At 54.3% G+C, this 25,578-nt stretch overlaps 3 protein-coding genes across 4 annotated transcripts; all 3 read right to left on the reverse strand.

The window, feature by feature from the left end:
- Nucleotides 1-808: 808 nt before the first annotated feature.
- MTG1 (mitochondrial ribosome associated GTPase 1) lies at nucleotides 809-3,812 on the reverse strand. Its single transcript, XM_074924193.1, has 11 exons — nucleotides 3,533-3,812; nucleotides 3,389-3,453; nucleotides 2,984-3,088; nucleotides 2,817-2,897; nucleotides 2,481-2,537; nucleotides 2,169-2,259; nucleotides 1,995-2,056; nucleotides 1,676-1,772; nucleotides 1,373-1,454; nucleotides 1,148-1,260; nucleotides 809-1,027 (listed from the first exon to the last, which is right to left on the reverse strand). The coding sequence occupies exons 1-11, from the start codon at nucleotides 3,660-3,662 to the stop codon at nucleotides 930-932; spliced, it is 981 nt and encodes a 326-aa protein (XP_074780294.1). The 5' UTR covers nucleotides 3,663-3,812; the 3' UTR covers nucleotides 809-929.
- Nucleotides 3,813-4,034: 222 nt separating this feature from the next.
- Nucleotides 4,035-7,407, reverse strand: PAOX (polyamine oxidase). 2 transcript variants are annotated; one of them, XM_074924192.1, is made up of 7 exons: nucleotides 6,839-7,406; nucleotides 6,114-6,606; nucleotides 5,834-6,033; nucleotides 5,345-5,600; nucleotides 5,016-5,128; nucleotides 4,774-4,931; nucleotides 4,035-4,317 (listed from the first exon to the last, which is right to left on the reverse strand). In XM_074924192.1, exons 1-7 carry the CDS (start codon nucleotides 7,290-7,292, stop codon nucleotides 4,177-4,179), a joined length of 1,815 nt encoding a protein of 604 aa, XP_074780293.1. In that variant the 5' UTR covers nucleotides 7,293-7,406; the 3' UTR covers nucleotides 4,035-4,176. The 2 variants fall into 2 exon arrangements, with proteins under 2 accessions (XP_074780293.1, XP_074780292.1); XM_074924191.1 differs by having other exon boundaries at nucleotides 5,016-5,600; nucleotides 6,839-7,407.
- Nucleotides 7,408-8,957: 1,550 nt separating this feature from the next.
- On the reverse strand, nucleotides 8,958-18,105 carry LOC141968919 (lipase member M-like). The gene is made up of 9 exons (XM_074924178.1): nucleotides 18,001-18,105; nucleotides 16,868-16,985; nucleotides 14,148-14,346; nucleotides 12,091-12,200; nucleotides 11,268-11,413; nucleotides 10,506-10,652; nucleotides 9,816-9,887; nucleotides 9,320-9,385; nucleotides 8,958-9,191 (listed from the first exon to the last, which is right to left on the reverse strand). Exons 1-9 carry the CDS (start codon nucleotides 18,103-18,105, stop codon nucleotides 8,958-8,960), a joined length of 1,197 nt encoding a protein of 398 aa, XP_074780279.1.
- Between the last annotated feature and the right edge of the window lie 7,473 nt (nucleotides 18,106-25,578).

Raw genomic sequence — 25,578 nt, forward strand, 5'->3', positions numbered from 1 at the left:
GGGGGCTGCCCGCAGCCGCGTGAAGGCGACGGCACCCCGCTACGGCTCGGCCGGGGCGGCCCTGCGGGTGGCGGGGGCGGCGGCGGCGGGAGCGGCGGCCGGCGTGGCGGCGGGGGCCGCCCTAGGCCAGCCCCGGCTTGCCGGCGAGCTGGAAGCGGGAGACAGCGTCGAGTACCGCGATGGCAACTGGACGGTGGCTGCCTGGACCTCTGCTGCGCCAGCCCGGGACCCGCTGCCGCGCTGGGCTGCCTCATGGCTCTGCCCCTTGGCCGCCATCCTCCGCCGCTGACGGTTTCAGGGGACCAGACTGTGCCTGGTGCAGCTACTGGTGCCGCGAGGACCCGCCGCCCCCGCCCCGGGGCTCAGCCCACCCCCCTGGGCTAGCAGTGCCCCCTCAGGGCTGCGCCCACCCAGCGTCCGGCCGCACCCCGTTACCTGCCGCCGCTGGGGCAGGACCCCACGGGAAGCCCCTCCGCCACCTTCCCGCCCGCCCCGTGCCAAACTCCGCCAGGCCAGGCACCGCGCTCGTGCCGCACCTCTGTACGGAGGTCTCGCAGTGTTTGGAGGACGAGGCGGCAATAAAGCTGGGTGGAAAGCAGGTGTGGCTGTATGTGGGGGGACGGATGCAGGACGGGGACCCTGACCCCACGGACGTTTTATTTTGGGATGAAAGGCGCAGAGAGGCCCAAGTCTGCAGCGAAGAAACAGCTCCCTGTGGGGCGCGTCACCCTGTGCGGCGAAACCACGGCGCAGCCATCCTGTAACCCCCCGCCCCTCGCAGCAGCCCAGGGTCCAAAACTGGCAGCCGCCCTGGCACAGCCACTTTAATCACACACCAGAGCCCCGTGCCGAGGTGGCCCCAGCCCCGTGGGGCACTGGGACATCCCCTGCACGCAGCCACAGGCAGTGCCTCTCCCTGGGGACAGATGTCAGTCCAGCGTCACCCTGCCCAGGCGTCCCGCCCGGAAATCCCGCAGGAACTCGTAGGCAGCGGCTGGGTAGTTGAGCATCGTCACGTTGACGTTCCCTGGAGACGGGGGTGGTGGGTGTGGAAGGAGGTGTCAGCGCAGCCTGGAGCCACCCTGGGACCCTCAAAAGCCTGGTGCCTGCACCCCACTCAGCAGATTCCACCCCCCCAAGCACTCACCTGTGCCTGTCAGCACCTTCACCTTCTGCGTCCTGCCCAGGGTGAGGGCCACCTGCCTCAGCACGGGCTCGATGTCATCGCAGGCTGAAGCCAGCCCGTAGCGCTGCGTGTACCTGCCGAAGGAAGCGGCTCACAACCCACTGGCATCGCTTCCCCCCCACCCCCCAACCCCAATTCCCTGGGGGAGCCTTCTCCACCCCCTCCCTGGTTCCCCTGCCAGCTAACCCAAACTGCTGCCATTTGTTCAGGGTGTACAGGAGGTAGTCGGCCATGATATCCTCTCCTACCAAGTGGTCACGAATGGCTCCTGGGGAAAAAATGTCAAGCCCCAGCTCTCCCCAGCCCTGCTCGGAGCCCCGGCCACCCCTCCTACTGTCCATGTGCCAGCCATGGGCACCCAGACAGTGCACAGTGGCCTGGGGGAGGGGGCTGCGAACAGCAGACTCCCACCCCAGCCTTAGGTACCACCCCCAGCGGAGGCTTGAAGCCACATTTGGGGAGTACCCCCAGCCACAGCCTCCACCTCACCGCACAGCGCCAGCTTCATGCCCGTCTCCACGTCCCCCAGCCTCGGGGGCAGCACGCCAGGCGTGTCCACCAGGTACATCAGGGGCTTCTCGCTAACCTGGGATGGGGGAGGCATGGCTTGGTAATTAGCACCACGGACTACGACACGGCTAACGAGCAAGGCATCGAACTCTTTGGTTAAGGCCTTGCTGGAAAGGGGACCTGAGCAACCCTTTGAGATCAGCTCTGCATGCCTCGAGGTTTTCCAAAACTCCTGTGAGAGAATGTGGGGAGGCAGAAGCAAGCACCCACCCAGCCAGCTGCGTCATGGGGACAGTACCTGGATTCTGGTCAGCACTGCCTTGGTGATGCCCGGCTCGCCACCAACCGCAGTGGCTTTCCCTTCGGGAAAAGGAGGGACACAGTCAGGGAAGCAAGCGACACTCTGCCCTACCACCCAGTCCGTGGCCGCGCCAGCAGCTCCTCCCCAAGCCCAGGAGCCACAGAGAAATACCCTTCTTGAGATGCAGCCTCCGCAGGGAGTTGATGAGTGAGGACTTGCCCACATTGGGCACGCCGATCACTAGGATGCTGTACTCGGTGTTCTGGAAGCAAGGAGGACCCGGGCAGGGAGCAGCCAGTTATGGGCCACCCACCCCAGGAACAACAGGCAGCCACAACAGTGAAACAACCCGGTGTTTGCCAGCGCTTGTGACATGTGTGCAAGCAGACTCATCTCTCCAGCTGAAGGAGGAGGTGACCTGCAGATGGCCACCCTGACTCGACTCCCTGCGCACACACCAGCAGCCCTGCTGCCATGTCTCACCTCAGCCCTGTGGTACCGTGGGCTGTTGCTCACCAGCTTGGCAACCAGGGGAATGATCTGCAGAGAAACACAGAGAAGGGCTGTAACTACGGCTCTGCGCCTGGGCTGGCATCAGCCACTCACTTGAAGGATGCTGTGCCAGGAGGATGCACAAAACGGAGGCCAAGCAGAGGATGGGGTGCGTCGGGTAAGCTGGGGATAAAGATCAGTGTGGACCAGCCAGCGGGACCTCCTCACACAGAGCAATGTGGCTCTCCATGGGGCTTGGAGTGGTGCACAGCCCCCAGCTGCCAGCAGTGAGGAGAAGGCCTGGCCAAAAGACTACTGGCCCATTACCTTCTTGACGTTGCTATCATGCTGGCAGTCAGCGAAGACAACATGTGAGCATCCCTGCTGCTTCAGCTGCTCCAAGATGGCCTGAAGGGGACAGGCACATTGATGGTACCTGCCTGCGGTGACTTGAGGACCCCCAGCCAGCCAGCCCGCCCTACCCCAGCGCTCACCGGCTGCCGGTGGGGATCCGCGAGGTCCATCTTGTTCAGCACCAGGACATGTGGGCGGATGCCCAGTGCCTCCTGCAGCATGGGATTACGGCCAGACAGCGGGATGTGAGTGCCACTAAGGAGAGTGACTGTGCACTGGTGTGGGAATGGGTACCGGAGGGACCGGCTGGGAAGGAGGGTGGGGAAAAAAGTTGATGGGGCTGGTGCAGAGCTGGAGAGGGGCACGGGAGGAGCGGGAGAAGGGGCACGGGAGGAGCGGGAGAAGGGGCACGGGAGGAGCGGGAGAAGGGGCGGCCTGGAGGGAGACCGAGGCACACGAGGATGGAGAGGGGGGAACACGGTGCATGGGACAGGGTCCAGGCTCCTGCTGCCCCGGGAGGGATGAAGAGCCGTGCCGGAGGATATGCGAGCGTCGTGCACCTCGATGAGGCAGTCGGCGCGCCGCAGGGAGGCCCGCATCTGCCGCAGGCCTGCAAGACAGCGCTGGGTGAGCGGGGGCGGCAGCCAGGAGGGCGGGTACGTGTGTGCGCGTCAGCTCCCACCCCTCACCTTTGGCCATATGCCCTGGGAACCAGGAGACCACATCACGGCCGCCAAAATCAAAGCGCTCCCGGAACACGCCACGTACCGGCCCGGGCCCGGTTACGGCTGCCCGCAGCGCTCCCGCCCACCCCCGCATGATGGCGGCGGCAACATGCCCCTTCCGTTGCGTCACATCCGGCGCGACGCGCGGGGGATCATGGCGCAGGCCGCGCGCGAGCCGGAGGCGGGCGGGGCTTTTTCCTCAGCGGGCAAGATGGCGGAGCCGCGGCCTACGGGGCCTACAGGGGACCCGACGGTTGGTCATGGCGGCACGGGGGGTGCCGGGTCCGGCGGGGGACACGGAGTGTCCCCCGCCGGATCCGGCACCCCTCGTGCCGCGGGGCCTGCTCCCCAGCCCGCCCCCCCACCGCCTCCAGCCCCTCAGCCCACCCCGGAGCCAGGCCCGACGCAGGCCCCGCTGGACGACACCCGCTTCCTGATCTCCAGCACCAACTGGTACTAACGCCGCAGCCCCTTTTCGTCACCAGCCCCGAGCCGAGGAGCCGCATCCATCCCCCCGGAGAGACAGAAGCCTCCGCGTCCCTCTGCCGGGGAGGTCTCCCAATAAATGAGACTGTCCGGCAGGGAAGCACGGAGTTTATTTTCCCGCCTCAGAGCCGAGGAGGGGGGCTGGGTCCCTCGAAGAGCTGGTTGAGGCGGTCAGCCTCTCGCCAGCCCGACAACAGGGCCCCGTGGGTGGTGGAGTAGAAGGTGCGGTGAGCGGCCTCGCCGGCGAAGAGGAGCTGCAGAGGCTGGCGGCGAGGCGGGAGGTGAGCACCGGGACCCTGCCACCTCCCCCAGCCCAGCGGGGACACCGGGTTGTACTAAACCAGCCTCATCTCCCTGCCCTTTGACACCCCACGGATCCTTGGCCCACTCTGCAGCCACTTAGAGAGCGAGGGGCGGGCGCCTTCCCTTTCTTAAAGACCCACCCCCTGCCGTGAGGATGCTGGGAAGTGGTTGGGAGGAGCTATGTGCCCCCAGATTTTATGGAAATGTCGTTTACCCCAGCGCTGCGGAGCTCAGTCAAGGGGGGGGCTGGTTGGTGACCCCTGAAGCGGGAGTGGGGAATGCTACCTCCCTGTGCTCCTCAAGGCTTGGGGCGTCCTGTTCCCACCCCTGTCCGTCAGTCCCTGTGCCCAGGGGGTCCCGCCCCCCCCCCCCCCCCCCCCCCCAGCTGCTGCATCCCCTAAGTCAAAAGCAATTACCCTGGGGTCCTCAGGGTCCTCGGGCAGGGGCTGAGCCAGCACATCAATGTCATCCCCTGAGCTGCCGACGGCCACGTAGCTGTAGGAGCCCCGGGTGTAGGGAGCGCTGTGCCACTGGGACCTCAGCACGCTCCTGGGAGCAGGCAGGCACGGGTTCCCTGCAGGCATGGATTTTGGGTGGGATCCAGAAATCCGGGTGTGTGTTTCCCCAGGGGGAGGGTTTGGGGTGACGAGGGTGATACCTGTCAGTGTGCGGAGGACGTGTGTCATGGTGCCGAGCACCTCCGCGTCGCTCAGGGTCTCCATGTACTCCGACTCCTTCCCTGCGATGAAGCCGCAGAGGACGTGCCCGTGCCTGGGGAGAGAAGATGGGGCCTGAGAGCTGCCTGCTGCCCTCCCGCTGCTCACCATGCCCTCCCTGCCCCAGGAGCACTGCTGCCTATGGGCCACCAGTGATCCAGGGAAGGTTTTGAAGCTCCAGATGGGACTGAGATGCTCCTTCACATCGCCTGGAAGATGCCCAAAGCGCTCCTGGCCATGATGCCCCTTTGCTGATCCTCCCGTCACGTACTGCTCTGGCGGCTGGAGGACCACAAAGCCAATGAGCTTCTTGAACCAGCTGGCCTCCAGGTCGGCGCTGCACTCCTCGAGGGGTGACTCATCCTCCCACACCACTTCGAGGAGCTGCTGCTGGGGTTCCCAGAAGGGCTTCTCGAACTCCAGGAAGATCTTGTTGTTGGTGCCAAAACCCAGGCGGCGAATGGCCTCTGCTTTCCACTCGGGTAGGGGAGGCTGGAAGAAGTTCTGGTGGTGTTCCTTGAGGAAACCTGCAGGCAGAGGATTGGGCAGATCGGGCAGCTCTGTTCACCAGGTTCCTACATGGGGGCTGAGATACTTTGCCTTCCCGGCCTCCCCTCTTCCACTGTGGGAGGAAGCCCCGCTGCAAGAGGAGAGGCTGCGAAGGCGTTTGGGCAAGAGTCTGCCCTCCATCTGCCCGTCTCCAACCATGGCAGCTGGTTGGAGGGACAGGGAGAGCAAGGAAAGGGGTTGGTGTCCTCACCTAGTGGGACAGTGACAATGACGTGGTCGGCGAGGAAGGTGTCTCCATCCTCGCACTCCACCTGGACGGGGAAATCCCGGGCCTCATCCCCTTCCTCGTGGAAGGACCCTCTCCACCGGATGGTCCTCACGGCCTTGCTGAGCAGGAGGATGCCCTCCGGCAGATCCGAGAGCATGCGATCAGGCAAGCTGCTGTAGCCGCTGCGGGAGGAGGTGCTGCTGGGGATGGGGGACCGCCCCAAAACGCTCTTCCATGTCCCCCTCCAGAGCTCTGCGCTTACCCTGGGAAGGTGCAGTCCAGGCCGGGCAGGGAGACGTACTCCCCGAAGGGCTCCAGGGCCACCAAGTCCATGCTGTGGGTCCCGCTGATGCAGCACTCCAGCTTGAGGCAGGCAGCGAGGATGGCCAGCTGCAGCCGCCGTGCATCCTCCTCGCCCCCTGCCGAAGTGGGGACCCTCCGGGCGATCTCTGCCCGAAGGTACTGCCCCACGCTGAGCGCCGGTGGCTCCTCAGCCCCCCGAAAAGCACGGGCAGAGGCCAGGAGGGTGTCGAAGAGGTCACGAGCTTCGCTCACCACCTGGGGACTCAGCGCCCTCCCGGAGCTGCTGTAGGTGACGGAGGCCAGCGGGGGGTGGCCCCCCGCCTCGGCCCGCTGGTTCTCCTCGCGGGCAGCCTCCGGGCCCAGCAGGCCGTAGCTGGTGGCCAGGCGGAAGATGGGGTTCCCTGGCGAGGGGCCGTGGATCCAGTGCGCCCCCATCTCCGCCAGCCCCGACGCTGTGGGGAGGGAGGGAGCAAGGGGAGGGGGGGTCACCCCGAGGCAGACGCGTGCCAGGACCACCCAACACTGCGCGCGCCCCGCAACAGCTGGAGCCAGCGGAACCCCCTGCCCCAGTCCCCCTCCGTGCCACCCGCGTTCAGGCGCGGCTCTCGCCGCCGTACAGCCGCCCCCCCTCCGCTGCCGCGCTCCCCGGGCCAGACCGGCCGCCGCCGGTGCCCCGTCCCGTACCGAAGGGGCGGGTGCGGACGCGGCCCCCGGCGCAGGCCACCGCCTCCAGCAGGCGGAGGGAGCCGTGACCGCGGAGCCGCTGCGCCGCCGCCAGCCCCGCCAGCCCTGCGCCCACCGCCACCACCCGGCGCCCGCCGCCGCGCTCCATGGCCGCCGCCCGCCCCGCCCCGGGGCCTCGGGCGGGGAGCGCCGCGGGAAGGGTGTTCCCTCGGGGGTGAGGGGCCGGAACGCCGCCGGCTTCGCAGGCGGAGGGGCGGGAGGAGGCAGGGGCGGGACAGGGGACCCTTCCCGGGCGGGGACAGCCCTGGCACCGCCGCGCCGCCCTCCTCCGCCTCTCCCCCTCCCGCGCCAGCGGCTCCCCGGGGCGGCGCCAGCCTGGCCCGGCGGGGCGCGGGAGGAGCCGCTGGGTGTCCGCACTCGCCCGCATGCCCCAGAGCTCCCGCTTGCCGGTCATGTCCGAGGCGTCGTGGGCAGGAATAAAACTCTCCGTCCCTCAGGCTGTCCGATGGTTCTTTACCGGGCAGGGATCAGAGCCCTGGGCTCGGCACTGGGGAGGCCGCCCCTCGAGGAGTGGGTTCACCCCAAAAAGGCCATTGAATGACTCGAGCGTGGCCAGAGAAGGGCAACGGAGCTGGGGCAGGGTCTGGAGCACAGGTCTGCTGGGGAGCGGCTGGGGGAACTGGGGGGGTTCAGTCTGGAGAAGAGGAGGCTGAGGGGAGACCTCCTGGCCCTCTGCAACTCCCTGCCAGGAGGGGGCAGAGAGGGGGGATGAGTCTCTGGAGCCAAGGGCCCAGCGCCAGGCCCAGAGGGAATGGCCTCAAGCTGGATTTGGGATCGATCAGTGTGAGGTTCATGGCTGGACTGGAGGAGCTTCAAGGTCTTTTCCAACAGAGATGATTCTGTGATGGTTCCTGCCCCAGCACTGCCCGAGGGATGTTCCCGCCTCTTGCCCACCCTGGCAGTGATGGGGCATGGCTACCACGGGGCTACCAGCTGGGACCCCCAGGCAAGACCTGCCATGCCACCCTGCCAAGCAACAAGCAGCTGAGGTCACCCCACCACTGTGGGCAACTGATATTTGTCCCTGATAGCCCCGGGTACAGGCAGCCCCCCCCCCCAATATTTACACACAAGGAAGAGCCGGGGGTGTCAGAGCTGTGGCACTGGCTCCTGAAATCCCCTTTCAGTATTTATTTCGGAGGCATTTTCCCTATCTCTGGTTTTCCAGCAAGCAGCAGGGTGGGACCACACAGGGGGGGCTGCACACCAGCCGGTGGCAGCTTTGGAGAGAATGGTGGCCCTGTGACCCAGCCCCGGGGCATTTGGAGCCACTGCTCCCAGGGATGGAGGACGGGCATTCCCGGCATGTTGGCGCTGAGCCGTGCAGCAGTCCCCAGGGATCTCCAGCCACCTAACCCTGGGACCAAACGATGCAGGCAAGCCCCTGGCTTGGCCCAGCTGAGCCCTGAGCCCCCTCCAGACGGAGACCCTCCACTTCTCTGTGAAGCTGTATGCGGGAAGAAGCGTTCATCACATCTAACCTGAACCCCCCCTGGGCTGAGATCCAGGGCTGAGACACCTCGTTGCATTGTCTGTTGTTACCGAAAAGGTTTTGGCCTCATTCACCCCCTCCATCCCTGCCTGTGCTGCGGTCAGGGGCTGATCTCAAACTCCCCAGCCTCCCCACAGCCAGACCCAAGAAGACCAGATCCCTCCCATCTCCTCATGCGTCAGGTGGTCTAAGTCCTGACCCGCTGGGCAGCCACTGTGGGGGTCACAGCACGGTCCCCACGTCCCTCTTGTGCAGCCCAGGATGCAGCTCCACCATCACCCTGGGGCACTTCCAGCACGACTGCCTGGCTGGTGGCTCCTGCCTGCTCCAACGCCTCAGTTGACCCCAGCACTGCCCTGCCTGCACAGTGCCACCGGTCCTTGAGGAGCTCTCAAGCGAGGAGGACAAACCCTGATGACTAAGGGATGCATGGGAAGCACCATTACCACAAGCATGCTAGGCAAGCAGGAAGGAGGGGACAGCAGGGGATGTCCCACCACCTCCTTGGGCTGTCCTGGTCAAAGGAGAGGGGCCAGGCCACTGGCATCTCCCTGGGGAGTCGCTGCTCTACCAGGACCCCTCCATCATCTCCAGGATGCTGCTGTAGAGGCGCCCGGGGGCATCCAAGCCCCAGATGAAGTCCCAGTGGTTCCAGTCAGAGATGTGGACATAGGTGACGAGATGGGCGATGCGGGGCAGCAGCAGGCGGACATCCCTCCAGTCAGCCACCCAGTCCTCCCCCCCTGACCACACTGCGGTGGGCACAGGCATCTCCTCCAGCCGGTAGGAGGGAGGTGTGTCCTGGAGGGACACAGGAGCACCACTGAGAAACCGCTGTTGTTCAACGCCCTCGAGCCAGCCCATACCCACACCACCCAGGACAGTCCCCTCGAGTCTCCAGCCACCAGCATTGCTGCTGCAGCTCCTACCTGGTGGTACACGGCTGGGTTTTTGCTGCCGTAGTCGAAGGCTTTGAAATCTCCCGATTTCAGCACCTAGGAGGGGAGGATAGATCTGCAGTGGGCGGCCAGTGAGCACCGCTGTGTGGGTCCACTATCTCCCGGCCTCCTCGAGGGACCACATCACGAGAGGATGCTCACAAGGACATTGCAGGAGAAGGTGGCATCCCTAAAAAGCCACATTTTTAAACAGGGAGATGCTTTGACCTCCAGCTCCATGACTGCCCTAGCTATGGGTTGACAAGCCAAGGTGCATGCAACAACTCCTTGGCAGCCCCAGTGCAACACTTGTGCCTTTGAAAACCTGCTCATGACCAGCTGTGTGCTGGAGGTCTTCACGTTGGGGAGTTTTCCTTCAACAACCTGATCATCCTTACCTTCTCATGACACTTCAGGCTCAGAGTACAGAGACTCTCAGTGAAGGGACAACCCCTGGGGTGAAGCATCTGCGTTTCAGGGAACCTACCTGGGCCCAGTGTATCACGTTTTTGACAGACGTTCCATCTGGATAGTGGGATGTGTACACATCCAGCTGTGTCTGCAAGGAAACATATTCAAACTATTGCTGCTTTTCAGTGGACAGGAGCATGGACAGCAGTTGCCAAACCAGCCACTGCTGAGTCACACTGCCTAGAGAGTTGGGTCAGATTCAGGAATATAATTTTCATTAAATATCAGTTGCTCTGAGACAGCTCCAGGAGTAAAAGGGTGATGAAGAAGGGGGTACCCTTAGCTCCCGGAGATACCTCATCAGGGCTCAGGGGACTGTGCTCAAGTCCTTAGTGGTCATCCCGATGCTGTTTCAGCAGACCTGATGTAAGGTGGGTAGGAACAGGGGCTGTGCCCCAGGGATGCTGGTGAGAGGTACACCTGGTGTTGGTGACAGGCAGCCCTAACTCGGAGATGCTGCCAAGTGCCACCTGGCCACTGGCATTCACCCAGCAGAGCCTCTCATATCTGGGGAGGGGAAGCAGCAAGGGCGGGATCTGGCAGAAGGACACGCATTGCCCTTGCAGCATTTGCTTGCCCGTGAGCGCTGAGGGCAAGCGGCTGTAACAGGCTGGGCATGCTGTTTGGCAGGGAGGAGGCAAGCATCAGGCAGGGGGGTCAGCAGAGCCAGCGGGTGCTGTCAGGGGCTCCCAAGTGGCGCACCCACCATGTTGAGGTTCTTCTCGTTGTAGCCACCCAGCAGAAAGAGGAGGTTGGCACAGGGCTTGTACAGCAGCGGGTGCCTGCACAGTTTGGGAAGAAACCTCCACAGCTTCCTCATCCGCAGCAAGGCATCCGTTCTGCCGAGCAGAAGCTGAAGGAACAAAGGTCAGGGTTGTGTTTTGGCATTTCCCTTCCTGCAGCCTAGCCCTTGGACTGCCTCCCCTGACCTGCCACTGGCCAGTGTCCCCATGAGCTGTCCCACCAGCTGGGCAGTGAGGGGATGTCTGGCACCCAGTGCCCGCAGGAGTCAAACCCACTTATCCTTTGCCCTCCTGCCTTGCGAAGATATGTACAGCTCATTGCAGGAGGTGATGCTGATTGAATGCACACCAGGGAAGTCAGTATCTGGGACTCTTCTCTTTCCCCCCATCTCTCCCAAGCATTGAATTAGTTTTTCACTGTCATTAAAATCAACACAGCAAAGCTGCTCTTTTCCAGGCAGTCTGTCCGGGCATTCAACAAGCGCCCCTATAGAAAGACCAATTTCAACACCTGAAGATCCTACAGGTGGAAGGCAGGCATGCACTCAACAAAGTGACCATGCAGGACTGCACCTGCACCTGCACCTGAATCTTATCTGTGCTTATAAATCAGCAGGAATTAACAGTTTTCTGCCGTGTCTATAGCCCTGGGGACTGCATCTGGGCACAATACCTTTTATAGCACCAGTGTGTTCGGGGGGAGAAAGCATGGACTAATGCCCTACCTGGAGCATCTTGAATTGCCTGTCCAGAAGGAAGGACATTTTCATGATGGGACTTCTGGTGTGCTTCATTGTCACTGCTGGAGCCAGGGCAAAAAACATTTTGATTTTCTGAGCCAGTTCTGGCATGGATGAAAACGCAATGAACGCTGAGAAAACAGAAAAACAACCTGAGACTTGGTCTATCTTTCTTCAGGTGCTTAATCCAAGGGTTCCCTTCGACCCATTGCCCAGATCTGTTTAGCTGGCATTATCTCCCATTAGAAATCTGGGATCTCTTGCCACCTTTCTGCTTCACATTAGTGCTAGAGATTTCTAAACTGAGACAACACCTTTATTCCTATTGTTAGAAGTGGCTGATGAGACTGATGGGAAGTCCTGCCCTGTTCACCAAGTGAAGGGAACAGTACTGTCATTTCCATCAACCACTGCTGAAAGGTGTCATTGTCACAGAGGTTATCTTATACCCCTGATGGCCCAGCTGGTGAAAAGAAGCACCATGCATTTCATCGGAAAGCAGAAGCTGTGAAGTCCATGCAGAATGCCTTTGGTTTTGATGTGGAACAATGCAATTCGGTTGTCTAGGTTGAATTATAGTTGCAGCAGAGAGCTCAGAGAGGTCACCAGGAGCTTTCTTACTACCCTAAGAGCCCACTGGGCCTCCCAGATGTCTTGTATGAAAACCATGGGGGACTTCTCACTGCATGACACTTTCCACCTAGCCTGTCTGCTTGGCAGCCCACAAAGACGGGACCTCTCTGCTTTCTGCTTACAAACACCAAAGTAAATATTTTCAAGATGGTCCAGGCAACCCCTTCTAACGCACCAATCGTGCAGCCCTGGGAGTAGCCAACATAATATATTTGCTTCTGCCCAGTCTTCTGCAGAACAAAGTTGATCATGGCTGGAAGGTCATACATTGCCATTTCATGGAAGCTGCAACACAGGAGCAGTGTGTTAGTTATAAGGTAACACCAGGAGAGCAAACTTACCTGTGAATTTTGGCTGTCTTGCATTGCTTGTGTACTGGAGGGCTTAACATATATGACTGATTTTCCATGAGAAAATTCCTATGAGCTAGGAGAGCCCTGTGCTGAGTGAAACTGCACAGGGTCTGAAGCCATTCCTCCTGCCATGGCCTCATCCTTCCCTGAAAGGGCTTAGTCCTCCCATAACCGTGGTTAGCAGTAAAGAACCTGTGCAGAGCCCAGCCAGCTGTGTGTCCAGGTGCAACACACAGCAGCTCGGCAGACCCAGAGCTGGCTCTCATCAGGATGACAGCATCAGCTCTGCTCCTAGAGCCACTCTTTCCCAGAAGGGAATGTGTGCTGCGTCTGTGTGTGTGGTGGGGATTTTGGTAGCAGGGGAGGGGCTACAGCAGTGGCCCCTGTGAGAAGCTTCCCAAAGCTCCCCGGCTCCAAGTCAGACCCACCTCTGGCCGAGGCTGAGCCAATTGGCGATGGTGGCTGTGACTCTGTGATAATGTATTTAAGAAGGGGAACGTGGGAGGAGGAGTGGGAGTAGTGAGGAGTTGTGAGGAGGAGTTGTGAGGACACCTCTGCAAACACTGAGGTCAGGGGAAGGAAGGACGGGGGTGGTGGTGGTGCGCAAGTGCACCCTCCCCTGCAGCCCGTGGGGAGAGGGCAGGGCCACCGCCCTGCCACCATGGTGGTCACTGGGGGAGCAGATGCCCTCCTGCAGCCCGTGGAGGACCCCACGCCAGAGCAGGGGCTGTGACCGAAGAAGTTTGGAACTCTGTGGGAAGAAGGCCCCGCTGTTGTAGTTCAGCACTGGGAGGACAACGACACGTGGGAGGGGACCCACGCTGGAGCAGCTCGGGAACAACTGTGGCCTGTGGGAAGGACTCACATCAGAGAAAGTTTGTGGAGGACTGTCTGCTGTGAGAGGGACCCCACAGTGGATCAGGGGAGGAGTGTGAGGCGTGCTCCCCTGAGGAGGAGGAACTGGCAGGACTAAGCACACTTCCCATTCCTTGCCTTCTGCACTGCTGCGGGTGAGGAGGTAGAGAAATCAGGAGTGAACCTGAGCCTGGGAAGAAGGAAGGAGAGGGAGGAAGGTGTTTTTAAGATGTGGTAATGCTTCTCACTGTCCTACTCTGTCTGTTAAGTAGCATTGTTGTTAGTGTTTGAATTAAAGTGATGTTCTTTTCCTTCCCATAATTTTCTTTTGCCCAGTGACCATAATGGGTGAGTCATTACTCCCTGTCCTTATCTTGATTCCAGAGCCTTTTGCATTATTTTCTCCTTCCCATTCCTGAGAGGGAAGGGTGAGCAGGTGTGTGGTACTCAGTTGCCCTCTGGGCTCAAACCACAACAGAATGGATCACCATTTCCTGCTCATGTACCTTTTAGTGTGATATGGTGAAACAGACGTACTTTATTAGGTTTTTCTTACTGGAAGCATGTTTATGAGCTTGGGAAATCCAGAACTTCTCTGAAGATCAGCTCTGGAGAGGCAGTAGCAGCTTAAAAAGCCATTCTTGGGGGCAAGGCTTCTGTGGACAACATCTAAAAGAAGGGCAGGTGGCAATGACGCTTGTGGATGCCTTGCTGGGGGGCTTGGCCTCTGCAGAAGCCCCAAGGTAGGGCTGCTGTCTCTGCAGGATAGGTGTCCCCACACAGGCAGCAATGCCCTGAGCTCTCGGCAGGGCCAGGCAGCTGCAGGGAGGTGTTTGCACCATGTCAGCAGGCAGGTCTGCACAGGTGCCTGCACCCGCTCTGGGCACATCACCAGGAGGTCTGGGCGAGGCCCTACTCAGGGATTAGGCGCTCTGACTTGCCTGCTTGGAGGCACCCACCTCTGCCTAGAGGTTAGCAACAGGCAGAGAAATTTGCTGTGCTTTTCTAATCAGCTCCAGCCCACCTGAAATCCCAGAATTCAACCTGGTCAGCTGAAAGGTTCTGGTGTTTCCGGGACCAGCTTGTCCCTCGGCTGTTTCCCAGCCAGACATCATAGCCAGAGTCTGCTAGTATGAAGGCAAGGCTGTTGTTAGCCAGATTTTCCACCCATTGACTGCCTTCTCCAAGGAATCCATGCTGGAGAAACACGACTGGCTTGACCCCTGGATGTGAAAGAAACAACACATTTCATTGAACCAGAATTTCTCTACTTAGTCATCCCAAATTCAGGCCAATAAATCCTTTCTTGCATCGTCAGAGGACATAAAATGTGCATTTTAATGATTTTTTTCTGGTGATGAAATCCTTCCTGTAGTTGTCTCATGGTGGTTGCCCTCATTGTCTTAAGCTGGAGAGCTGCAGGTGTCCCTCCTAATCCTTTCAGGCCCCAGGTGCTCATCCCCGCAAGCTCAGTACCATGGCCACTGACAACAACCATGTGAAAGCTCAGATGTACAGGCTCATCCCTGAGATTGTTCAAACCCCAAAGTCACAGATTTATGGGAAAAAAATTAAAGGAGGACCTCTTTTAAGATATGCCTACATCTCTGAGCCTTTAAACCAAGTCTCTGCTTGATATGAAAGGCGGTTGCTATGCTGCACGCACACTTTCCTATGCTTACTGCTAAAGCCTTGACTGTAAATTGGAGAAGTACTGTAGATTCCATGGAATCATAGCATGGTTTGGGTTGGAAGGGATCCTAAAGATCATCCAGTTCCACCTCCCTGCCATGGGCAGGAACACCTTCCACTAGCCCAGGTTGCCCAAAGCCCCGTCCAACCTGGCCTTGAGCCCTGCCAGGGAGGGGGCAGCCACAGCTTCTCTGGGCAACCTGTGCCAGGGCCTCACCCCCCTCACAGGGGAGAATTTCTTCCTTATATCTAACCTTAATCTCCCCTCTTTCAGTTTAAAGCTGTTACTCCTTGTCCTATCCCTACACCCCCTGATCCAGAGTCCCTCCCCCCTTTCCTGCAGCCCCTTTCAGCCCTGGGAGGCCGCTCTAAGGTCTCCCCGCAGCCTTCTCTTCTCCAGCAGAACCCCCAACTCTCTCAGCCTGTCCTCACGGGGGGGGGCTCCAGCCCCCCCCAGCATCTTCGTGGCCTCCTCTGGCCCCGCTTGAGCAGGTCCGTGTCCTTCTGATGTTGGTGCGCCCAGAGCTGGACCCAGCACTGCAGGGGGGTCTGATGAGAGCGGAGCAGAGGGGGCGAATCGCCCTGCTGCCCACACTGCTCTGGGTGCAGTCCAGCACACAGTTGGCTTTCTGGGCTGTGAGCACACATTGGTGGCAATTCCTTCTCCACCGAGTGCTCCAGCCATCACATCCACACCTCCCCAACTTACAGACAGGGATGTCATGGGGGACAAATGCTTTGCACCAGTCCAGGTAGATGACGTCAGTTGCTCTTCCCTTACCCACCAGTGCTGTAACCCCGTTGTAGAAGGCCACCAAATTTATCGGGCACGAATTTCCCTTAGTGAAGCCATGTTGGCTGTCACCAATCGCCTCCTTATTTTCCATGTGCCCCAGCAGTTTCCAGGAGGATCCGCTCCATGACCTTGCTGGGTACAGAGGTGAGACTGACTGGCCTGTAGTTCCTTGGGTCTTACTTTTTTCCCTTTTTAAAAATGAGGGTTATATTTTCCCTTTTCCAGTTAGTGGTAACTTTGCTGGACTGCCATGAGTTCTCAAATATGATGGACAGTGGCTGAGCCACTTCATCTGCCAGTTCCCTCAGGACCCACGGATGCACCTCATCAGGTCCCATGGACTTGTGCACCTTCAGCTTCCTTAGATGGTCTCAGACATGAGCTTCTCCTTCAGTGGGTGGTTCTTCATTTTTCCAGTCCCCACCCTTGCATTCTGTGTCTGGGTCAGGGTGGCTGGAGCACTTGCCAGTGAACTGTGGCAAAAAAGTCACTGAGTACCTCAGCCTTCTCCATGTCCCAGGTAACCAGGGCTCCTGTTTCCTTCCAGAGAGGGCCCACATTTTCCCTGGTCTTCCTTTTGTCACCAACGTACTCATAGAAGCTTTTACTTGTTGCCCTTGATGTCCCTGGCCAGATTTAATTCTGTCAGGGCTTTAGCCTTCCTAACCTGACACCTGGCTCCCCAGAGAATTTATCTGTATTTGTCCAAGCTACCTGTCCTTGCTTCTGCCTTCTGTAGGCTCCCTTTTTATGTTTGAGATGTCCGGGAGGTCCTTGTTCATCCGTGCAGCCTCCTGGTGTTCTTACCTGACTTCCTTTTTGTTGGGATGCATCACTCCTGAGCTTGGAGAAGGTGATCCTTGAATATGACCCAGCCTTCTTTGGCCCCTTTTCTCTCCAGGGATTTATCCCATGGTCCTCTGCCAAGCAGATCCCTGAAGAGGCCAAAGTCTGCTGTCTTGAAGTCCAGGGTAGTGAGCTTGCTGTGTGTCCTCCTTGCTGTCCTAAGGCTCTTGAACTCCACCATTTCGTGGTCTTGGAAGCCAAGGCTGCCCTTGAGCTTCACACTCCCAACCAGCCCCTCCTTGTTGGTGAGATCAAGGTTCAGCATAGCAGAACAAGGTCCAGCATATCAACAATAAATACTTTAGCTTTAACAGTAAATACTCCCCTGGCCTGATAAAGTTCATCCCTGTGTTAAGTTTGTTTTGGTTTGGGTTTTTTTTTGTTGGGTTCCTTGTGAAATAGAACCATACCTCTGTTCCTAGGATTTTCTCTCCCATGAGGAATTCTGTTCAGGCTGACATAGTAGCCGTCATGAGTCAGGGCTTTATACTCCTCACTGGGGTACCCTCTGTGGCAGATCATTTGGCTCTGGGGAAAGAAAAACCCAGGTGGAAAGCTTTCTGTAGCCGAGATGCTCATTTAACTTGAAGACCACATCCCTCATCCACTGGAATGCCTTTGCCAAACCAAGAAACTGTGGCAGCTGGGACATTGTTTGCCTGGGGTGTCTCTGGACCAGTTGAGGACTTTTTAAAGAGACAATGCTCTGTCCGAATCCCACACTTGTCCCCGTGAGATGCCCAAAGGAAGAGGAGACACTCAGCTGTGGTCTTGTGCCTGTGAGCAGGAGGGGTGCTGGAGGCAGCATGGCTCCCCTGCAGCACGGGCATTTGAAATGTTCCCAAAAATGAAGACTGAAACCAAAAGGATTTACTGACAGCTGACAATGGCAGCAGAGCATGTCATGTCACGCTCTGAGCTGATGTGCAGGGCAGATAAGATGTCAGGGCATATAGAACCTGCTGAGCTGGGTTGACTGGAAGAGCTATAGGACAAGTCCCATAGGATTTGCCACAGAGCTCCTCTGCCTGAGCTCTACTTATGCTGAAAACTCCAGAGATTGGGAAGTTTCTGTCTGGTGATCCTGCCTACACATCACCGTATGCTTGCTTTGTCACACAGTTGGCAGAAGAGATTAATTTAATCAATTTTATTGCCCACATCTTGAGTCCATCTAAACCCACCTTTAGAGGCTTTTCAGGACTCACCTGGACATAGCCCTGAGAAACTTGCTACAGCTGAAGGAGGGGAGCCATGAACAACTTTCTATCCTCCAGGAAGAAGCCTGATCAAATCCAGGCTGGGATTACCCCCTTCTCTAGCTGACCTGCTGATACTTGCACTTAATACTGCCAGGAGGAAGAGGAGTCCTTCAGGAAACAGGGCTTGTTAATGATGGTAAGGAGGTAAAGTCATATCGCACTGCTCAACAAAACCAGCACGTGGTGACCTGAGCACTCTACATATACATACCCTCCATCCCTCTCTCCCCCAGCTCAATGTCCACGGACTTTCAGAGTGGAAATTCAAAGCTCTGACTTACCACATTCATGAGCGTTTCAGGTTTTATAGCTTTTTTCTGCTCAATAGCATCTTCTGAGTTCGTGGGTGCTTGTATCAAAAACAGGATTGCAATAAACAGCCACATCTTGCATCTGTGTAAAATACTGTGGTTATTGTTGTTGTTATTATTATTATTATTATTATTATTTATTAATATCTGTTTCTACTTGGTTATGATGGGTTAAGTTCCTTATATATCCGAAGACTATATATCATGGGCTGGGCTGGGGAAGCAGAGGGGATTGCCAGTTCCAGCTTCCATTACAGTCCACACAAGCCTCTTCATACTCCTCTGTACAAACTGGATCTGGTACTAGGTAAGACCCATTTTTATATGAAAAGAAACAGCTTTATAATGCAAGAACCAAAGCAACAGAAAATACTGTCAGGCCAGTTGTCACAGAGCAAATTAATCCAAAGTAAGAGTTTATGCTATGGAAGGAACACATTTAGGTTGTCCGGGCTATAACTATGTCTATACTTTTGCTGTTTCTCTGTTGCTTAGATTTTGCACCCAGAAGTCACTACTAACAGAGGGAGCCTATGAACTGAAACTGGTAGAACCTCATAGGAAGACTGTTTATTAAATAAGTGTAGCCTGAAAAAAACAGAAATTTTTCTGATTGCCTTAGAGACTTCTGTCCTGAGCAGAGATTTATTTTTAATATACACAGTTAATATTATATACGATTTCTAATGCTTTGCCAGGATCTTACAAGTTAGAGCTTAACTTCAATCCAGTAGCACGAGTTGCAAATTTTCTCATCAGCCGTATGGTTACTCTCTACCTCTTCATCCTCCCAGTGGGTCTCCCACACCATGAGATGTATCTGCCCTTGGAAATATTCCCAATACCCCTCTCATTATATTATCAAGAGGCAAGTTACCAATAAAAAAAGCAATCAATGCTTTTTACCCTGGGGATAGGTCCCACACAAATCTGAATTATGTGGAGGAAAATACATTACCAGTCAGAACCCACTGTCGTGTCTGATCAGGCTGGTGGTGTGAGTGGTGGTGGCTCTGTCAACAGCGGTGTTAAAAAGAACACGTTGTGTCAGAACCCTGCTACGTTGGCATCACGCTGCACCACATCACGTGTCCTCCAATTAAGCGATGTGCACGCTAGTCATATCTTTAACTTCCTCTGCTTGACCATGTGGTCATGACTTTTGTGCTTGTAAAGGATTATGTTTCTAAAAGCAGCCGGAGCGACGCAGCGAGTAATTTCAGCTATGAAGTTGCACCTTGAGCTCATGATAGTCACAGTAAAAAAAAGTCACAAGATTTTCTTTGTAAAGGGTCATTTCCTAACTCCTGGGGGCCCTTGGGAGTACCTCTTAGAAGAGTTCTCAGGGCAATGAAAGGACTTGGGATCCACCAGCTTCACGAGGCCTCAAGAGCATGCCAACCTCTCCATAGACACACCAAGGACAGTCAGGCTTCACTGACTGCCTGGATGAGAGACACTCAGTCATTATATAAAACCACTCTTCAAAAGTGACATTGGCCCAGGCAACCTCCACATAGCCCTTACATCCAAGTGGTATTGTATTTGCAACTGGCAGTTTGCAAAAACTCTTAAACATTTTCTGGAAAAGCACCAAGCTTAGCATCTTACCTATAGATGGCAGAGCGGAGGAGGGCTTGAGCAACGGCCTGCTTGGCTGAAGCAACAGGTATTGCACTGAGTAAAAGTGGTCATTCTCCACATCCAGCCCGTGACCTTACAACCTACACCTTTCTGTAGCTGCTTGGTAGCCACCTAAAAGACCGAGCCTTCAGGTGCTCTGCTTGAGTAGACACTTCCTGGTCATGAATTAAGTTGACTTCTAATATTCATACCAGCCCAAGTCTATGAGCAGTATGAGAGTTTTGAAACAGACCAAAACATGCCTGTGTTACTCCATCTACCAGACTGTAATTTTCTGTCAGCGCAACAACCACCGACACACAGGGACTCTGTGTGTGGGTGCTATCTTCCTGACAGCAGGTGTGACCAGAGCCGTCACTGTTTTGTTACTTTACTTCTGTCCCTGGGCTTTTGAAAATGTCTTCTCACTCCCATGATTGCAAAAATCCCACTAAGATGGATTTTACATTGTGTAGAGGACAATTCCAGTATGCATCCCAAGAGGAGTTAAAAAGCACCGTATGGCTGGGGAAACCCCTACCCGACTTGTGTTTTTCTATTCTACCATCAGGTTTCCTTCAACAGCATCAAGACAGACCTCACCTTTTATTGTATGGTTGGCTGCTTCATCCACTATCAAGTCTGCTGTCTTCTACCTCCAATGAGTACTAGTTATCTAGCGGAGGATTAAGTACTAGTACTAGGTACTAACAGAGGTTGGAAACAGGCTCTGGGAGCAGTGTATCAGTGCTGAGGCTAGTGTGGGATTTAGCACCAGTACCTATAAATCATAACTGTGGTAGGAAGAAGAGAAACTGCCAGCAAAGAGCAGCTGGCTTTTTACTGAGAAACTCATGTAGCTTAGTCAAAGGAAGAAATTAAGACCTTCGAGTTACTTGAAGTTAGGAGACCAGAGTTGGGTGTTTTGACACATAGATGCAAGTTTAGGTGGAAAGAGCAATACCACCACGATACTGCTGTGATTGTACACTTAACAGAATTGCAGATAGTCACTAGTATTAACCTATCGTGTCAGGATCCCGAAATACATGGTAGGGTGCACAACCAAATATTATATAGCTATCATGGGCATCTTAAAATGAAGCTGTATAACCACAATCATAGGATGTTTTTACAGTATTGTTGTGGGAACTAATGTGAGAAAACTCAAGACTGTTTAGAAACAGAAAGCTATTTTATTAACCTTTCTAACCAAGCAGACTGTAGCAATCAGTGTTTGCATACACACATTCTCTGAAGGGCCAAAATGTGTGTATCTTGTGGTCTGGCCTGACTCAGTGGTCAGCAGAGTGTCACATGGAAGGCAAGGGTTGCCAGTTACCGAGTCCTCCATATGCCTTCTGGATTCTGCCTGAGGCTCAAAGGTCAACTCTTTCTTGACCTCTAAGGTCCTTTAGGAGTCAAAAGTTATTATACTATGGCGTGATGTTTTCTTCTGCATCTTGTTAACTTCATGTGCCATAAATATTAGGCAACATTGCTGCTGGGTGTCTGTTATTTTCTTGTTTGAGGTATCATAAGACTATGCCATCCTGCTGTTGGGGTAACAGGAAGAGAAACAGCCCATGAGATGTGCTGTGTCCCCACTGCTGTCCTTCTGTTAACAGGTGCAGGTCTTCTGCTGATGAGTCACCTTCTCTGTGTCGCATCATGGTGCGAGCAACACATTCCTCAGTGTTTACCAGTCTGATTGGTGTTAATCATGTCCTTGGCTATCAATGCATGCTATTCCGCTAACTCCTGCTCTGGTGTTCCTCCTGGTGCTTTCACACATGTGCAAGCTGCCTAGCTGTATGCCCAGGCTGCTGGTTGTTACCTTCTATCTGCTGCCTCTTGCCAAGACAGTCACAAACAGGGAGATGCTTAACTAACGGTCATCTGGTCTTGGCATCCTCAAATGGGAAAGAGAGTATCATTCTGGTTTTAGCAATAAGAGAGCATCAACTCTCATGTCATTTCTGCCAGATAAGCGTGATTCCCTTGCAGTAACCTCGGAGAACCTTGCTCAAGTAAAGAACCTGATAAGGAAAGCAGTGCTTATCTGGTTGTACCTCTCCTAGCTTAAAGCCCCTCAGCTAGGCTGGGATACCTCCAGCATCTCTGATTATACTTTTACTAGGGGTTTTACTCATTGTTGCATAGTAAAGCTTGATGAAACACCGAATTCTCTTCACACCACCTTGATAGAATTGTTCATGCAATCATTTTATTCACAGTAGTGAAACTGAATTAACAAAAGCATAAATATTCCTAAATGTTATTGGTGAAATAACTGAGATGTGGTCAACAATGGTTTGTCTCAGCTAATTCTTCCCCTGTTGCGTTGTTCAGAAGATCTCAGAACAACCCTGAACTTCTTGTACTTCTTCTCTGATCTCTCTTCATTGTACAATTGGTTAAAAGAGTTTGGCTTGTTCATGAACAGACCTGGGCCAAATTCAGCAAACTTTCTCGATGAGAGAATACGAACATTTTTCAAATTTGATGTCATAGTCTCTTGGGCTTTATTCCAATGTATTGGAGAAAAGCTGATTGGGCTCAACTTAGTCAATGCCCTGGTCAGGGTTACCAGAGACCTTCAAGGAGCAGTAACATGTCCCACACGACATAGTCCAGGGTCAGGAACAGAGACCAACCCAGGCTTGTGAAGAGTGCTGGAGGTAGTTATATCTGATCATGATTTTGGCTAACCATAACTTTCCATGGCCTTATAGCATTCCCATCTGCCGAAAGTACCAATATATGAAAATACAAATCTTGAAGACCAGTTACTGGGTCTCTCTTCCAAGTGTTCATCTCAAAAGAAAGTTTGGAAATAACATAGGAAATAGCACTGAAATTGCTCATAGTCCCTGAAATAAGAAAGTGACGTGTCCTCAACTGAATAAAACTCTGAATCTATTCAGCAGTGCTGGTGACTGCTGGAAACTGTTGTCAGGCTTGATGTTAAGGATTAAAAAACAATGAAAAAGCAGTACACCCTCTGAAATAGCCGGATGGAACCTTATCCTAGATTAACCTAGGTACAAATCGGTTTCCAAATAACAGCGTAGGACAGTATGTTGCTTAAAGCAGACACCAAAGCAATCCTAGGGTTACTTACAGAAGTGCAACTTCACCTTAAGTATGTGCTTGTGCATAACACTCAAGCGGGAAGGACACTGTAGTAGACGTGCTCACCACCTCTCCAGTGTGGGCACGGCCTGGAGCTGATCATATGCTCCACAGTTCATGCACATGCTGCCTTTTTTTTGCATTGACTGGGAGGATGACAGAATATTAGGTCAGCACATGTGGTGCAGCTACTGTATTTTGAATGGGATGTGACACCGTTTTAAGTCCTTCTGGCTTTGTGTGTCATATGCAAACAGATAAATAATGGCTTTGCATTAGCACATCTGGAAGAAAATTAAGTGGCTCAATGACCAACAGCCTCCACTTGCGTAGGTGTAAGACTGAGGCTGGTTTGTTCATGCACAGAGAGTAAAAAGGGAGCGGTGCTGTGCCACAAATACATTCACTGTGGGGGTGAAGGCCTTGTGAGATGTTGTGAAGTCTAGCTGCGAGAGATTGAGTTGATCTGGACTCAATCATGGACTGATGTCCCAGCCTGGCCTTGGGCCAGTGTCATCACCATGGACCTGCCTGATGACTTTCGACTTGCCTGACAGACTTGGGACATGCAAGGACTCCAGTCCCAGAAGATCAACACAACTTGCCATGTACCTCAATTTGTTTATTGATCAAGGCAATCCCAGGTGACAGAACATCACAATATTTATGCTAGAAACACCTTGATGATTTACTGTTCTGTTTGTTTCCAAAATGCACTGCTTCACCTTTGTTGATCCTTTAACAGGAGATGGGAAGCAAGTACCAGTGCCAATAGGGAGCAGAGCACTTCCAGAACCTGGTTTACAGAGAACTTCACCAAAATGCTCCATCATGGGAAATGGCCAATGAATGAAGACAGTGCAATGCAAATATTGCAGCAGATAATTACAGAAGTGGCAGAAACATTGTAACCTGAACAAAGCGAAGAGACAAAATCCTGAAATTTTTACAAATTTTCAGAAGTAAAAAGTCAGTACTTTTTAATTAAACATAAATAAGTTCTTGCAGGCTTTTCAGAAGTCTGATTAGGAAATGTCTCGCCAAGCTTTAGGTGTTTATTTGCAAAGACAGAAAAATCTTCTTGCATTTTCATTGATACTCATGGCGTAAACACAGTGCAGTCCTATAAGAATGCTGCTCCAGGGCAGACCCTTGCAATAAATAACTAATGACACCGAAAAAGATATCATTACAAATATACTAAGCTAATCACTGTTGCTCCAGAGAGACCATATCTTAACCTATAACCTAATTCTTACACCCTGAGATTACCTCATTCTGTCCTGTTTCTTGCTGTGGTCAGTTCTAGCTGTAAGGGTGGCTAAGTGAAACACCTTTACAGCCAGTCCCCCTTGATGGTAACTCAGAGCCCACTGCAGTTGTCCTGCAAGGATGTGCACCAACAGCCGCATCCCACCATCTTCAGACGTTTAGATGAAAGTGTGCTGCTAAGACCCGCAGTTTGCCTCTTGATATCTCTCCTCACCCTCCAACCTGCCCTCTGCAACCCACCCCTTCCCTGCAGGGCGCAGGGTGGGGGATGCTAGTTGCATCATAGGTGGCAGGCATCTGCCAGTGTTACACGCCACTGGAAGTTTTCCCTGAGCAAGGGGAGTGCTGGACAAGCAGCTCTCCCTCAGCTGCACATGGCAAGATGTCTGTGCTGAAACCCCCCATGCTCCTCCAGAGGTTTAAGGCAGTAAAACTACACAGAGCCCAGTGGGCCCTATCTTACATTATTATTACTATTATTATTATTATTTATTATTATTTGTACACCTTTGTGGAAAGAAGGCATTATCCTTTGCCCTGCTTGCTCCTAGGGCATATTTTAAGACATAGTTACACAAACAGGCAAATTCACAATTCCTCCCCTAACCAATATATTATTAAGAAGTGTAATCCATAATCTGAAAGCAGAGTTAGATTCAATACTGGCTTCCATTAGACTCTTCTTTTCTCCCCTGCATAAGGAAAACAAAAGCATTTCCTGAGAGTTGATGAATGGTGACCTTTCCAGCTCGGTTTGTGCCTTAGAAATATTGCTTAAAATGAGGCAAAATGGTGTTTCCTGGTAGAACTTACTGAAAACCATTTTGTGTACAAGCAAGGCTGGGGTCATCCAAATCAACGTGAATTTGAGAAGGATGTTCCCTACATTAGCAAAATGGCAAGTTCTCAGGGAAAAAAAAAAATTACCTCTTTACATTGTCACCAGGCAGAAAGTTTCTAGCTCTTTCTGACTGAAAAGTAAAACAATGAACATCAGGATATTGGGATGCTTGGCGTGGAAGAGTCATCAGAAGGTGGATAAAATTACACTGGCAGGATTCATCACCCAATCTACTGCATGGTCCCATCCAAGCACACCTGTTCTTATTAAACACTAGCATCCAGGAGGGACCTGAGCTGCTGTCCAGGTGTTTGCAGGTGGGAACTCAAGCATAGGGAGGACAGAGCCTGCAATGGCAACCAGGAGCCAAATTCCACTGAAATTTCAGCTTGTTGCTGGGAACCCACATGAGTGAGGCACCTGGGAGACTCAAGAGTCCAAGGTCCATGTCCAACTTGAACCTAAACCCTATGTGCTTTCCCAATCATTGGATTGGCTTGTTTTCCTCACTTATCAGAGTAATATTAATCCAAACCAAGCGTAGCAGTTTAATGAGCCTTTTTCTTCATGTTGTTTGTTTTTGTTTTGTTTGGGTTTGTTTTGTTTTTTTCTTCTCCAAATAAAAGAAGCCACAGAAGTCAAATGAGAAACCAACAATTAGTGCCACTGGTCCGACT

This window comes from Athene noctua, chromosome 21, assembly GCF_965140245.1.
Source record: "Athene noctua chromosome 21, bAthNoc1.hap1.1, whole genome shotgun sequence".
Taxonomy (NCBI): domain Eukaryota; kingdom Metazoa; phylum Chordata; class Aves; order Strigiformes; family Strigidae; genus Athene; species Athene noctua.